The 13574-nt window shown below is 60.0% G+C and overlaps 7 protein-coding genes across 7 annotated transcripts; 3 read left to right on the forward strand and 4 right to left on the reverse strand.

Moving 5' to 3' along the window:
* Nucleotides 1–57: 57 nt before the first annotated feature.
* Nucleotides 58–1595, forward strand: BDZ90DRAFT_232219 (hypothetical protein). The gene has a single exon (XM_025506173.1). It carries the CDS (start codon nucleotides 189–191, stop codon nucleotides 1392–1394), a length of 1206 nt encoding a protein of 401 aa, XP_025362446.1. The 5' UTR covers nucleotides 58–188; the 3' UTR covers nucleotides 1395–1595.
* Nucleotides 1556–3217, reverse strand: BDZ90DRAFT_260323 (hypothetical protein; the record flags this gene model as incomplete). The annotated part of the gene is made up of 2 exons (XM_025508243.1): nucleotides 1556–1924; nucleotides 1994–3217. 2 exons carry the CDS (start codon nucleotides 3215–3217, stop codon nucleotides 1556–1558), a joined length of 1593 nt encoding a protein of 530 aa, XP_025362447.1.
* Nucleotides 3218–3437: 220 nt separating this feature from the next.
* On the forward strand, nucleotides 3438–5997 carry BDZ90DRAFT_232221 (protoheme IX farnesyltransferase). The gene has a single exon (XM_025506174.1). The coding sequence runs from the start codon at nucleotides 3480–3482 to the stop codon at nucleotides 5973–5975; it is 2496 nt and encodes an 831-aa protein (XP_025362448.1). The 5' UTR covers nucleotides 3438–3479; the 3' UTR covers nucleotides 5976–5997.
* Nucleotides 5998–6078: 81 nt separating this feature from the next.
* On the reverse strand, nucleotides 6079–7348 carry BDZ90DRAFT_246214 (calmodulin; the record flags this gene model as incomplete). Its single annotated transcript, XM_025507541.1, has 6 exons — nucleotides 6079–6111; nucleotides 6349–6377; nucleotides 6467–6558; nucleotides 6675–6796; nucleotides 6872–7039; nucleotides 7334–7348. The coding sequence occupies 6 exons, from the start codon at nucleotides 7346–7348 to the stop codon at nucleotides 6079–6081; spliced, it is 459 nt and encodes a 152-aa protein (XP_025362449.1).
* A 394-nt stretch (nucleotides 7349–7742) lies between these two features.
* On the forward strand, nucleotides 7743–8687 carry BDZ90DRAFT_246221 (hypothetical protein; the record flags this gene model as incomplete). The annotated part of the gene is made up of 1 exon (XM_025507544.1): nucleotides 7743–8687. The coding sequence occupies one exon, from the start codon at nucleotides 7743–7745 to the stop codon at nucleotides 8685–8687; it is 945 nt and encodes a 314-aa protein (XP_025362450.1).
* BDZ90DRAFT_173286 (hypothetical protein) lies at nucleotides 8459–11492 on the reverse strand. Its single transcript, XM_025503708.1, has one exon. The coding sequence runs from the start codon at nucleotides 11189–11191 to the stop codon at nucleotides 8801–8803; it is 2391 nt and encodes a 796-aa protein (XP_025362451.1). The 5' UTR covers nucleotides 11192–11492; the 3' UTR covers nucleotides 8459–8800.
* Nucleotides 11493–11889: 397 nt separating this feature from the next.
* Nucleotides 11890–13137, reverse strand: BDZ90DRAFT_246215 (hypothetical protein; the record flags this gene model as incomplete). Its single annotated transcript, XM_025507542.1, has 4 exons — nucleotides 11890–12318; nucleotides 12402–12502; nucleotides 12614–12893; nucleotides 13027–13137. The coding sequence occupies 4 exons, from the start codon at nucleotides 13135–13137 to the stop codon at nucleotides 11890–11892; spliced, it is 921 nt and encodes a 306-aa protein (XP_025362452.1).
* Between the last annotated feature and the right edge of the window lie 437 nt (nucleotides 13138–13574).

Below are 13574 nucleotides of genomic sequence, written 5' to 3' on the forward strand. Positions count from 1 at the left end.
CAAATGCCGGTGGACCGAGCGAGCTTCGAAGGAGCATTGCCTTCTTTTCCTATGCAAGCAAGCAATATCTCAAGGAGCTTTCTTGTATGCTCAGACGTCAGCTGGGCGCATTACTGTTACCCAAACCATCGATAAGGAAACCAATCTACATCCAGAGCTCCAACCACCTGCCTCCACGTCGCGCGACCATGGCGACAACTTCGCAGCCTCAGCAACAGGCGGCGTCCTCTTCCAACAAGGACGACGCTTCCTCCTCCTCGCCTTTCATCCTCAATCCGCTCACACCCTCACTCCATATCTACCGTCCCCAACCTCAGCCCAAGAATGCTAAGCCCCCCTCGGGCGCCCTCACCCTCACCAGTCCGACCGCCCCTCCCCGCATCATCCTCATCTTTGGCTGGATGAACGCCCCGCTGCGTCTCGTACAGAAATACGCTCAGCCATACAGCACTCTGTTCCCCTCGGCAACAGTCCTTGTACTCCTCTCCACTTCCAAGGGCTACTTCCGCGATCACGATGGGAGCATCGCGAAGCTCTGCTCCGTCCTTGGGGAGGAAGCGGGACGTATGGAAGGCCGAGAAAAGATGCGCGCAGAGATGCGCAAGGTCGAGGGAAAGAAGGAGGATATCACCCTGGACGGCGATGTACGGGCTACTGTTGCGGAAGCTGGGGAAGAAAAGCCCAAGCCGTTGGCACCAGCACCGAGGGGGATGATTATCCACTCTTTCTCAGACGGAGGAGCCTCGAACCTGTGCACCTTGCTCGACCAGCTGAAGCGCAGCAGTACGGTGACGGCAGGCCTTGCGGAGCACTTGGCCACGCGCGCATTGGTTCTGGACTCCTCCCCCTCGCTCGGCTCAGCCTGGACGGGGAGTGATGCCTTTACCCTTCCCTTGGGAAATCCAGCTACTCAGCCCTGGCTCGTCCGCCACGTCGTTAGGCGGCTGGCACGCGCCGTCATCTACGTGGTGATGCTGCTAGCGCGTTTCTGGGTGACCAAGGTGCGAGGTAGAAAGACGAGGGCAAGGAGGGTGAGGGAGGGGCTGAATGCACCGACGAGTTGGGAATTGGATGATGGGACTGAGAAGGAAGGCAAGAAGGTGGAAGGCGTACCACCGCGCCTCTACCTCTACTCGCAGAGCGACGCGCTGGTACCATGGAGGGATGTAGAGGCGCATGCGAGAGAGCTAGACCCGAGCATTGAGCCGATTGATGCGGAAGGCGGCGGCAGCAGCGAGGAGAAGTCAGCAGAGTCCTCGTCGAAGGACGGCACTGAGCCGGATGCGGTTCGTCTGGTCCGCTGGAGGAATGCGCAGCACTGCGCGATCGTACGGCATGACCCGGAGGGCTACTGGAAGCAGGTAGAGGCGTGGCTGAAAGAGACGCTGCGCTAATTCCACGCCGAGAATGATGGATCATATTGCATGCCAGGTGGTAATGAGCGGATGCTGGTTTTGTTGGTCGTACAAGTACAATGGCCCCTTGAGGCGGGCTTGTAGTCTTATCTCGCTGTCCCTAGCCCCGTTTCTGTAATGTATCGTCCGCAGCCGATCGCTCATCCATCAAACTCCTCGTCGAGAGAATCAATCGAGCCTTGCCTCGAGATGACGCGACGCGATTTGTTGCTGGCGTTGCCATGGCGAGAAGCGCTCTCATCTTCTTGCTCTTCACCATTCTCGACACGGCTACGACTGCGACTGCGGCTGCGACTTTGGCTCCGCTGACGACGGCTCGCGCTCGGTGCTCTGCTCTCGTCATCACTGTCTGGCGTCTGTTTCTGCTTGCGCTTGCGCCTGCCGCTGGCCACTAGGCCTTCGCCTTCGTCGCTTCTGTCTGCCGTCTCGTCGTCCTCGTTCTCATCGCCTGAATCAGACTCGGCGTAGTATGTCGACGGGAACGTGGAGTCCTCATCCAGTGGGGCGATCTGAGAGAAGCGCGGAGCGATGTCAGCACGAACGCATCTTCGTCCTCCTCTCATTCTGCCAGTGCTCACCAAGAAGTCAAGGAAGCCATGCGATGCTTCCCCTGCCATCCCTCCTGCGCCGTTCCTGCCTGCCCTTCTCTGTTGCCTATTCGCACCAGCATCCTCAGCGCCCCCCGTCCCCTTGGGCATCATCAATTGCACACTCAACAAGCCCCTCTTCCTCGCCACCCTCAAGCTACACCTCACGCTAGCCTGTAGCCCCTTGACCAAGTGGTACACGTGCGCCCAGCGATACCAGTGACTTGTGTGACGTTCGCATGTGAACTTCTCCAGCACGCTCCCAGTCGCGGAGGTGGTGCTTGCAGTGTTGTACGGGAACTCGACGTCTGAAGATCCGCCATTGGGACCTCCATCCCAAGTGAGTTTGAACATTGCTTGGCCGGGGGGCAAGGAAGGGGCGGAGGACGCAGAAGAGGCGTTGGTGCGGGCGGATGAGGTGGGCTGCGATGCGCGCACACCGACTCGACTTTTTGACGCCGCTGATCTGTCTCCTACTGCGCCCGCTGATGGCTCGTAGCTATTCGTAAAAAGGAGCTGCACCTTCTCGCACGCCTTGACGTCTATCCCCTGCATGGCGTCGGCCAGGTGCTCGCTACTCATGATAGCCTGAGCTTGTGTCTCGTCGTGGTGGTACTCGAAGCCGAGTGGGATCGCCGACTCGAAGGTGGAGAGCTCACAGCGTGAAGTTGCGTTGGCCTCGGGGCTGAGAAGGAGGACCAGTGGAACGCCGGGCCCTCGCCATTGTAGGCGGAGGGAGACGGCCGAGGGGGCGCCGGGCAGGCCACCAAGACGCTGAGCAGCTTCGTCGCGGAGTGGGTGAAGACCATTGGTCGAAACTCCGGCTGTAGCTGCAGGCGGTCTGCCTGAACCATGCGTGGACCCCGTGGCCACGCCGCTGAAGATCGTCAAGCATTCGAGGAGGGTGAGGAGACTGATGTCAAAGTCGATGGATGCTTCGTGCCCTTCCTCTTCTACTTCGTCGTCCTCCGCACTGTCTTGCGCTGACTCGGGCGGATTGAAGACAAAGGATTTGAATAGCCCCTCGGACACGTAAGCAACTGCCTGAAGAGAGCGTGCGAGCTCAGTCGTGACACGAATACCGGCATTGCTGATGGAGAAGTTGGCGACCGCCGCAAAGGAGATGGGACGCAGCAGCGAGATGAGAGCGCGTACGTCGCCCAGCTCTGCGCGCAAGACGTCAGGACGGCGTTGGGCTGACGCTGCCGTTGGCATGGCTAGCCGCGGTGCAGGATCGAGAAGTGGACTGCTGAATCCGTAAGGAAAGAAGGCAAACCGGAGGAAACGCGGACCGAGCACTTTGTGGCCCGAGCGAAGTACGCGACCCTACTTCCGTCATCGCGTGGCTGGCCGATGGGTCTGCCTCGAGAAAATTGGCTCGAGGCGGGGCGAAGCGGAGGAGCTGCGAAATGCGAGCGACGAGCAACCAGCCAACCAACTTTTGCTTCGAATCTTGATCATCAATTGGCAAACCACCATGGCCTCGAGCGCGGCGATGAACGTCGCAAAGGCGTCTACGCCCTCAGCAGCCAGAGTCGCCACGGTGGCAAAGCCATGGTCGGTCACAAGCGGCGTCTACAGCCACCCGACCCTCTCGCCTACCTTCTTCGACACAGCTGCGCTTGCTTCGTCATCGAGGAGCAGGCTGCCTGGCCCTCAAGTCGCTACCTCTTCGCCCGCAAGCTACGACCGCTTCACTCCCTCATACCCATTGCGATCATCACAACCGTCTTCCTCCTCACCGTCACCCCATGGCAGCAACTCGATCTCGGACCATGAATTCAACGTCCGCCTCTCCCGAGCGGTCTCCCTCCTCCGAGCAACGCTGAGCGACTTCATGCGCATCGGTTTGGTAGACTACGACACATCACACGTCTCCTCGTCTTCTTCATCCTCCGGTCTCGGCATCCCTGCACTCGACCGTCTAGGTCTAGGCGCGATCCTCGAGGCTTTCGGAGCTCGCTCATCTGCGAAAGCCAAGGCGAGGTCAGAACTGCCAACGCAGCATGGCGCGGACGATGCAGACTGTCCTGTTTATCACCCGAATATCGTCTTCAAATTCAGGCCGCCCTCGGCATCACTGCCCAACGATAGCGGTAGTGCGGACGCGGGGCTTGTCACCTTTTCCGGCCGGGCCATGTACTTTGGCTCAGCTCACGTCTTGCGGATGGCACTGAGCGCCCTCTTCTCGCAAACGAGCATCAATCTCGAGCGGGCTCACCTGAACAAGCCGGGAGACGGCTGCACGGCTGGCAGGGAGGACGCATCGCTCGTGCTGCGCATGACGTTTAACGGCGTAGTGCGAGTTACGCAGCAGGTGCACGAGTACACCGTAGTCTTCAAGTATCGCTTCGACCCAGAGACGGGCATGATCGTGCAGCACACCGTCGACAGGATTGAGCCTGCGCCGGGCAAGAAGATCTATGCAGGGCTAGCAGCAGCATTTGCGAGGTTGGCGGGATTGCAGCCGGGAGTAGCGGAGGGAGTGAGAAATCCGGCGCCGTACTGTGTGGGAAGGGTGGGCGTGAGGGCGAGCACAGCGGCACCTGCTTTTGCGCTGCTGCCGAGGGCGAGCGCAGCATCATCCAGGCCGATCTCTCATGCCGCTTTCATCGAAAGGCAGAGAAGACGGCGTGGGTATGCAACGCAATCGAGGCGGAGCGACGCACCAGCGCACACGCCTGCCGCCAAGGGGCAGCATCGAGACGCTGCGGCTGCGACGACGGCTGCTGCTCCCAGTGAGTCCACTCAGCCGTCGTCCTCCTTCTTCTCGACGCCGACTGGTGCGAATGACATGCCTGGCCCCTCGCTGTCCTCCTTTCTCTGGCCTTGGGGCGGTGCAAAGGCATTGGAGTCCTCGCTGTCGTCGCGGCAACAGCGCTGGGCCCCTTCATCAGACGACCCAACACAGGTCGCCTACTCGCCCTCAGGCCCTTGGATGCACGATCGCCTGCCCTCCAGTCCCACCTCTCTCGCAACATATCGCCCGGCCCCTTCGCCGAGCCTGACCCGCATCATTGCCGGCCTCTCCAAGGCTCGTCTCACCTTTCTCGTCACTCTATCTGGCATGGCAGGGTACGCTCTCTGCCCCGCCACGCTAGCTGCCGCGACCACGAGCGGCGTAGGATCAGGGGTCACCACACTGCTCCTCCTCACAGCGGGCACGGCTCTCTGCTCCGCTTCAGCCAACGCGATCAATCAGTTGCGCGAGGTACCCTACGATGCGCAGATGCAGCGCACGCGCGGTCGCCTCTTACCGTCACGAAGCGTCACTCCTCTCCTGGCGGCCAGCTTCGCCACATCAAGCGCAGTGGGAGGCGTGGCGACCCTCTCCCTCCTCTCTCCCACGACTGCCGCCCTCGGTGCAGCGAACATTGTCCTCTACTCCTTCATCTACACACCCATGAAGCGCACCAGCATCTTCAACACTTGGCTAGGCGCCGTAGTTGGGGCTTTACCCCCACTGATGGGCTGGTCAGCCTGCACTGGTGGGCAACTCTTCGACGTCTTCGGCGCAGACGCTCCGGCATGGGTGCTCGCTGTCGTCCTGTATTGTTGGCAATTCCCGCACTTCAATGCACTCGCGCACAACTTGGCGCCAGAGTATGCGAGGGGAGGGTACAGGATGATGAGCGTTCTCAACCCTGCGCTGAACAGGAGAGTGGCATTGCGTCATTCGATTGCCCTGCTCCCGATCTGCGGGCTCGCCCTGCCGCTGAGCGGGGCCGTCTACCCCTTGGCGTACGCCGTTTTGAGCCTGCCGCCTAACCTGGCCTTTCTGGCAGCTACGTGGCGCTTCTGGAGTAAAGGGGACGAGGGGAGTGCGAGGCGCTGTTTTTGGGTCAGTCTTGTGCATCTTCCCGCGGTCATGATCTTGGCGATGGGTTGCAAGAGGGGGTTGTGGGATTGGGTGTGGGGGGAAGAGCAGCGAGAGGAGGGAGAACAGGCGGGGGATGGGCGGGGAAAGGAGTAAAATCGGAGCACAGCGCGGATTGTCTTGACTTAGTCTGAGATGATACTCTCAATCATACCACTACTTGCGAGTCAGTCTCTGAAGCAGCGAGTGAGTCCCGGTGTCAGATGGTCGCAGGCTGTGAATTGGTGAAGGGCTAGTAAGGGGGATCAGAAAGGAAAGGGAAGTGGTGTGAGGCCAGAGGCGCTCCTTCGACAATGATCCGCCTTGCCTGTCCATCTCCCAACGCCTTGTCATGTCCACGCATCACCTGCACCTCCCACAACTGCTGCATTCGTTTTGAGAAAGGGCCGCCATTCGAGTCGATTACTGCGGGGTGCGGGGAGTCAGCGCTTGGCCTTTCTTCCTGCAAGGACAACAACGCCGAGCTTACCTTGCTCATCATCATGTTCACGAACTCCTCTGCGAGCGCGGGGCGAGGGCCAGGGAGGGTCAAGGGTCAGTATCGCTGGAAGGTATCTTCAGGCTCCGCCTTGCCGCTTTGCACCCACGGTAGTTGATCTGCCCGTCCCCATCGACATCTGCCTCTCGGATCATCTCCTCGACCTCTTGGTCTGAGAGTTTCTCGCCCAAGTTTGTCATCCTGTGGTGTCGTGCGGGCCGCGATTGGCTGTCAGTTCCTTCGCGTCTTCTCCACTTCATGCTGCGAGTGGCCATGCCTAGTCGGCCACGTCCACGCGCTCGCCCACGCCCACGCACACATGACGAAGCTCAGCGGCTGAGATGAATCCGTTGCCATCCTTGTCGAAGACCTTGAATGCCTCCTTGATCTCCTCTTCGCTGTCGACGTCGCGGAGCTTGCGGGCCATGAGTCCGATGAACTGGTGGCGCGGTGTGGCACAGAGCGTTGATGTCAGTCTAGTCCTGCACTCGTGGTATCGCTCGGCCGCACGAACCTCTGCAAAGTCGACGCTTCCGTTCCCATCGGCGTCAACCTCGTTGACCATGTCCTGAAGCTCAGCCTCGGTGGGATTCTGGCCCAAGGAGCGCATGACGGTGCCGAGCTCCTTGACTGTGATGCTTCCATCGCCGTCCTTGTCGAAGAGGGAGAAGGCCTCCTTGAACTCTGTGAGCGCAGCGTGGGGACAGGGGTTGGAGAGGTGGAGTTGGTCAGATGATGTGCATATATGCGGGTGCGATTGCCAAGAGGGACGAGCGGTACTCACCAGCGATTTGCTCTGTGCGAAGAGCATGGTGAGCGAGGGAGGAAGAGAAGTAACGTGAGCACATCATGCCGCGGAGATCGTCGTGCTGGATATGCTGGACACTGCAGGTCGATGCTCACCCTCAGTCTGCGAAGGAGCGCAATCGTTGATCAGCGATCAGTCTATGCCTATGCTGGATGTCTGCTCGCTCACCAGTTGGTCAGCCATGATATATCGTTGTTCGTGCGGTGGTAGTCGTGAGTAGGAAGAAAGCGCTTGATACGATGCAATGGAAAGCGAAGTGTTGAGTTGTGCCTCTCTCTCGCTGGGATCGACGCCGCCGCCGCCGTCTTGTCGTGATTGTGCGGCAGTGCCCTTCGTTGCTGCCACGCGGAGGTGTTGCTCGCCCGCCCGCCCGCCTGCCACGCTGCAGGCCACAGCGCCGCCCCTGCGCCAGACGCCCAATTGGCACTTTGGCCCGCTCGCTCGTCGGAGTCGAGTTGGACGGGAGTGAACGACGAGTCGAAAAGTTAGCAGATGCGATGCGTTCAGTCCAATCATCAGCCGCCGTCAGAGGCCGCATACACTCAGCGTTACCACGATCATGAGCGTTGACGACACGATGGCCGTCGCCGGTCCATCATCATCCAAGGCCACGCCACGTCGCGTCCCCATCTCGATCCTCCCGCCCTCTTCTCCAGGCAGCGACCCCATCTCCCTCGTCTGGTCCCCAAACGACGTCCTCTACCTGCGCTCGCAGCACCGGATCATGGGCATCCTCACGGGCTCCCTGCCCCTCCTCCCGCAACAGAATGCCTACCTTGGCGTGCCGCTACAATTGATGCCAGAGGAGGTGCAATTATTGCTGAGCAGAGATGCTGTGGTGCTGGTAGACGACGAGGAGGCGCATGCAATGGGGCCTAGCAGGGAAGAGTGGCAGAGGTGGAGCGGCGAGAGGGAGAAAGAGCGCAGGGAGGAGAGAAGGCAAAGCGCCATTCAGGCACGAGAGCATCGCATTGCATTCGAAGAGGCATTGAAGAAGGGCAAGGGGGCAAAGGCAGCAAAGCAGGATGCAGCAGAAGCTGGAGGGAGCACACCCGCAGTAGCAGAGCCAACCGAAGAGGAGTTGCGTCTTATCGCCTACAGTCACATCACGGCAGGTGCCTCTGACGATCTCCCCTGGTACTCTGGGCCAAACAAGGCAGCACACGATCGGCTCGTCTCCCTCTACTTCTCTCCCTCCTCCCACACAACTCGCTCCCTCGTCTTCTCCTCCCTCAACTCCCCGCCGTACAACTATTTCCTCTCTTGCGGGCTGCGCTTCGGCGGAGACTTTGTTGCCTACCCGGGCGATCCCTTTAGATACCACTCGCACTATACGCTTACGGTGCCAAAGGACAGGAACGAGGGGATCGCGGCGGGGAAGCTGATTGCGGATGGAAGGCTGGGAACAGCCGTCAAGAAGGTACACGTGCTCGCGACCAAGGATGAGCGTGGAGAGGGGATCGATGAAGGAGAGGGAAAGCCGATCTTCTTCAGCTTGACATGGGCTGGATTCGGTACTTAGGCGTGGACCAGCTACGAGAGGCAGGCAGAGAGTGGTTGGAGAGGAGCGTAGTCCGCATGGCATTGTCACTCTATGTACAATACACATTGTATCGTCACAGCCCGCGCTGAGCGTCACGCCTTGACCTTGATCAAGTTCTTGAGCATATCGAAGCTATTTCCATCCGGCTGCAAGTGCCAGACGTCATCACGGCCACGCAGCGAAGGCGACCACGCAGCATCGTCGTCGCAGCTGAGCGTTGAGCCCGCACTGAATCCGGCTCTGGCTCCTGGCCCAGAAGCGGGTACGACACGCAACATGCCTGTGTCTGCTGCGATGCCCACGATGCGCACCTCCTGTGGCGGTGAGACGGTCGTGAGGAGAGTGGGCTGGTCGCTATGCAGCCATACGTCGCGGTATCGTTGAGCGAGCGACGGACCGCCGAAGCCGGACGGCGTGGCCCATTGTCCCCCACAAGCCAGGAAGTCGGCCCAGACCCGCTCGAAGCTAGCGAGGACTGCGCCCGCTAACTTCTCCTGCGTTACGTGTGGGAGTGAAGCACCCGTCGCAGCGTTGTGATCGTCGATGAGCGCCGAGAGTGATGTCGTGGGCAGGGGATTGAGGCAATTCACCCCACACCCGACGACGATCTGCCAATTGCCCGAGCTGTAGTGCGAGTTGACGAGAATACCGCCCATCTTCGCCCATGACTTGCCCATATGCTTGAAAGCTGATCGCTCATCGCTGCTCGTCTCGGCGTAGATGTCGTTGGGCCACTTGAGGCGAATCTTCCTCCCCACAGCAGCGTACTCTTCGCCCAGACCCTGTCGCACTGCCTCGACGATGGCCAGGCCGGCAAGATATTGCGCAAAGACGAGCTTCGGGCCCACAATCATCGGCGTTGCTCCCAGCGGGCTTGTGGGCAAGACGTGCAGGAGAAGGCTGAACTGCAGACACCCGAGCGGGGAGATCCAGCTGTTCCCACCTCTCCCTCGACCCGAGATCTGGTGTGTCGCGAACGCAACAAATCCGGAGGGCAGGTGTGCGGCTAGACGCGGGTTCTTGTCGAGGAGAGTTTGAGTGGAGGTGACCCGCTCGCCATACAAGATGACGTCGCCGAGTGGTTCATGGTCGCTCGATGATGAGATGAGCCGCTGTCTCGTCTCGCTGAGGTGTCTGTAGTACGCTTCGCAGTCCCAGTGTCGGCAGATGGCCGCCTCCGGGCAGGCATTGAGCGAGCCTTCTCCAGTCCCTCCCGCTTCGCTAGGGAAGGTGAGGACGTACTTGGGCACGCGGTGCAGGTCCACCTCGCCTGTCTCTTCATCGGCAAAGTCTCCGTACGAGGCCTCGTCACAGATCTTGGCTGCCTCTCCCGCCACGGTCTTGCCCCTGCCAAAGTAGAAGTGCAGCGTGTCATTCGCATCGCGCATCGAGAAGAGGCGAGAGTCGTCACAACCGGTGCTAGTTGTGGCGCATTGTCCTGAGCGAGTCTTGATGTGTGGGAGTGGATCGGAAGAGGAGAGCTGTGCGGCTTGCTGAGCTAGTATGTCTAGTGTTGTGCGAAGGGATGCTGGCGGGCCCACGAGGATGAGGAGGGAGAGCTTGCCCTGCGCTGCGAGGTCGGAAGAAGATGCTGCAGGAGGTATGGCTAATGGCACTTGGACGCGCAGACCCAGCTTCTCTAGACATTGCGCGAGGAAGATGCGACGCTCCACGTCGGCCTGCTCGAGCTCTCGTGCGTGCGCTGTGGCTACATGCTCCGCTCCATTGGCGGCATTTGCCTCGCCGTCCGTCGTGAGGGTCTCGGGCGCTGCGGTGAGCTTGACAGGCCTGCTGCCAGGGAGAAGGCTGAATTCGGGGTGCGTGCCGAAGAGAATCGCTTGGCCGCTGTTGATCTGGCAGTGTACGACCGCAGCTTGTCCGGCGTAGCTGGGAGAGGCAATGTAGTGATCGTCGCTCGGGTACTTGGCCAACGTCGTGACGCCCTGCTGATTCGCAGCGTCCATGAACGCCCCGCCGCCGTTGTAGTGCATAGCCGTGCGCTTCCCATCTGCTGCATCCAATCGTACCACCCTCGCTCCCGCATCACTCTCGTAGACGAATCCCTTGTAGACCGTCCCCCTGCACTCGCCAGGGTAGAACTCTAACCCCGGCCTCGGTCCAACGACTTCCATCTTGCTCCCCTCCTCGAAGCTGCACCAGCTCGATGCGAAGTAGGCACCTGCACAGATACCCACGAAGCTCCCACCGTCTTCCGCAACCCAGGCTCGTACGGCATCCTGCGCCGTCACCTCCACGCCGTCCTCTCGCGCTCGTGGTTTGGAGAACTCGGCGACGTAAGGCAGGTCTCGCCCGCCTGGAATGACGACGAGGCACGTGTTGGCCTGCCATGGCTGCAGCGCTAGCTCTTCTGCTGATGTAGGACGCACGTCGTATGATGGACAGAGGTCGCGCAGCGCTTTGCGGGTATGCGCAAGTGCCGTGGTCGAGACGCCGGGACCTGAGTACACGAGGATGTTGGACATGCCGAGGCGAGAGTGTATGCTGGGCTGACACGAGAGTATATGCTGGTCTGTGACGATGATGCTGAGCTGCGGATCAATGACGCCGACAATCACGGCATGTCTTTGCCGCTTTGCTCAGTCGATTGACCGGATCCAAGATTCCGGTGGGTGTTTGGACGATCGAGCAATGGAGAAAGGCGAGAAGAAAGTTGGGGATGCGAGGAGCGAGGCGCGGGAAGGGAAGGGCGGAAAAGGATTCGCCTCGCACGGACGCAGGGTCGCGTGGCCTCAATTAGCGCCACGGTCATGCTAATGTGGCTCCACCAACTTGCAATCGATAATCCGGTGCTGATGAAACATGCACTGCTCGCTAAAGGCTGCGACGATGACGCTCCCCTGATGAGGCATTCTCGAAATGCACTATCGCGAGGGGGCAAGGCTCTACTCGGGGCACGCGGTTGGTTACACGACAGCGCGTCTGCTCGTGGTGAGTGAGGTGAATTCGTGGGAGTAAAGGAGTAGATGTACAAGTTTACGAGAGCCACACGGGCCCAAAGAAGACAAAAGGGGGCGCAGCGGAGTGACAGGTATCGTTGAAAGGAATGTGTCAGGGTGGAGTAGGCGCGGAGTGAGGGGCGGATGAAAACACCCGTGTCGGACATCCCGTAGATGAAGACGTGTTGGGGCGACGGCGAGCGTCTACGAAGCTCTTACGAGGCTTACGAGGACTGCTGGGCAGCCTTGGCCTCAGTTGCCGCGGACCTAAGGTAGTCAGATGCCACGGGTCCCGCGACCGTGTTGTCGTCGCTGGCAGTCTTGGCGCCGGACTTGACGACCAACGCGTAGGTACGGCCCGTGGAGATCTGAGGGACCTTTACGGATCCTCCCTGAATGGGGGCGAACAAAGTCTGGCCAGCCGTGAGGAAGGCGACTTGTTGGCCGTCCTGGACGCCCTTGCCGGAGACCTTGACGTTCTGTCCGGGCTTGAGGACCTTCTCGCTCAGAGTAAGAGCGGGGAAGGCCTTCACTGGGAGTGGCGTGTTGCCACTGGGACATTTGACAATAAGAGGCGCGGCAAGGGAGTACGTCTGATTGAAGTTCGTGGCGACATCGTAGGGCGCGCCAAATCCGTCACTCAAAGCAGCGCTCTGAGGAGCGAGAGAAAGGGTAGGAGGTGCTGCGGTCAGCCAAGGAGCCGCAGTCGCGTCTGGCGGTTACACCCTCTACTCACGGACTGCACCCAAGAGGCGTGACGAGACTCAGTGGTGAGGATAGAGCCCGCTGCAGTGAGGTAGGCAGGCGAAGTGATGTTCGCAGCAGCTCCGAGGTAAGCTGTGAGCAGTTCAGAGTTGTGGGAGGTAAGGGGAGGTATAGTACGGTCAGCGACGCGTCCGCGTGGTAGCAAGGTCCCGCGCGCGGAAGGATCATAATTTCGATACTAACCAGAAACACCAACTCCTTCTAAGAGCTGAGAAGTAGCAATGAAGCTCTTGACATCAGTCACGCCGAAGTTGTAGGTACATTCCTTGACCGCCTGGTCCCCGAGGGCCTTGGTTAGAAATTGAACGTGGGCTTTTTCATGGGAACCAATCTCGATGAAGCGCTGGCGGATCCAGGGCTGGTAGCCGGCCTTGGAGAAGTCCTCGGCAGAGAGCTTCTTGAGAGAGTCGCGGTAGAAGGCGTTCTCAAGGTGCTCGAGGGTGAGAGCGTAGTTGAGGATGACCTGCGCGAGGGTGGTGCATTGCAGGTAGTGGCAGAAGCGATGTGGTAACGCGAGGAGCAAGGGGAGGGGCGTGCAAAGTCAGACATCTGTTGACTTGTTCTCACCACCTTCAGCCTCGCCTCGAAGCACTCACAGTGTCAATGTCAGCCTGGCCGGGAGCGGCACGCTTCTGAGCGGGGGCGCCCTGGACCGTAGCAGCGGCGGCGATAAGAGAGGTAACAGCAGCGAGAGAGATGGCGACCATTGTGTGAAAGTTCGAGGGGCGGATGGGTGGGTGAGAGAGTGGAAAGAGTGATGGGGGAGAGGCATCGAAAGCGACCGACGAGCTCGATCCCGCTCTTTATACCTTGGTTACGCATCACACTGACCCCCTCCTGACCTGACTTGAGACCCGGGCAAGACACAGACACGCTCAGCTTCATTCTGTCGCCGCCGAGCACAGAAAGGGCCGTAGCGTCGTGCGGAACGCAGGCTCACAGTCGGCACATACCTACGACCTATCGACAGCTTGTAAGCGATCGAAGCCGCTGTAATTCCGCTTTGACCCCTTCGTTGCCGTCTACCCCCAGCCAAAGCCCGCCATCGCACGCCTACACCTTACTTATTTGCATTTTGTGCGCCTCCGCCGCCTTGATTTTGCATACGTAGCGCCGAGCGCCGAGCGCCGAGCAACGAGATGTT

The sequence above is a fragment of the Jaminaea rosea genome, assembly GCF_003144245.1.
Source record: "Jaminaea rosea strain MCA 5214 unplaced genomic scaffold BDZ90scaffold_6, whole genome shotgun sequence".
Classification (NCBI taxonomy): Eukaryota; Fungi; Basidiomycota; class Exobasidiomycetes; order Microstromatales; genus Jaminaea; species Jaminaea rosea.

Excerpts from the sequence above, each read along its gene's own strand:
- BDZ90DRAFT_232219 (XM_025506173.1), top strand. The coding sequence starts at position 189 with ATGGCGACAACTTCGCAGCCTCAGCAACAGGCGGCGTCCTCTTCCAAC.
- BDZ90DRAFT_173286 (XM_025503708.1), bottom strand. The coding sequence starts at position 11,191 with ATGTCCAACATCCTCGTGTACTCAGGTCCCGGCGTCTCGACCACGGCA.
- BDZ90DRAFT_232221 (XM_025506174.1), top strand. The coding sequence starts at position 3,480 with ATGGCCTCGAGCGCGGCGATGAACGTCGCAAAGGCGTCTACGCCCTCA.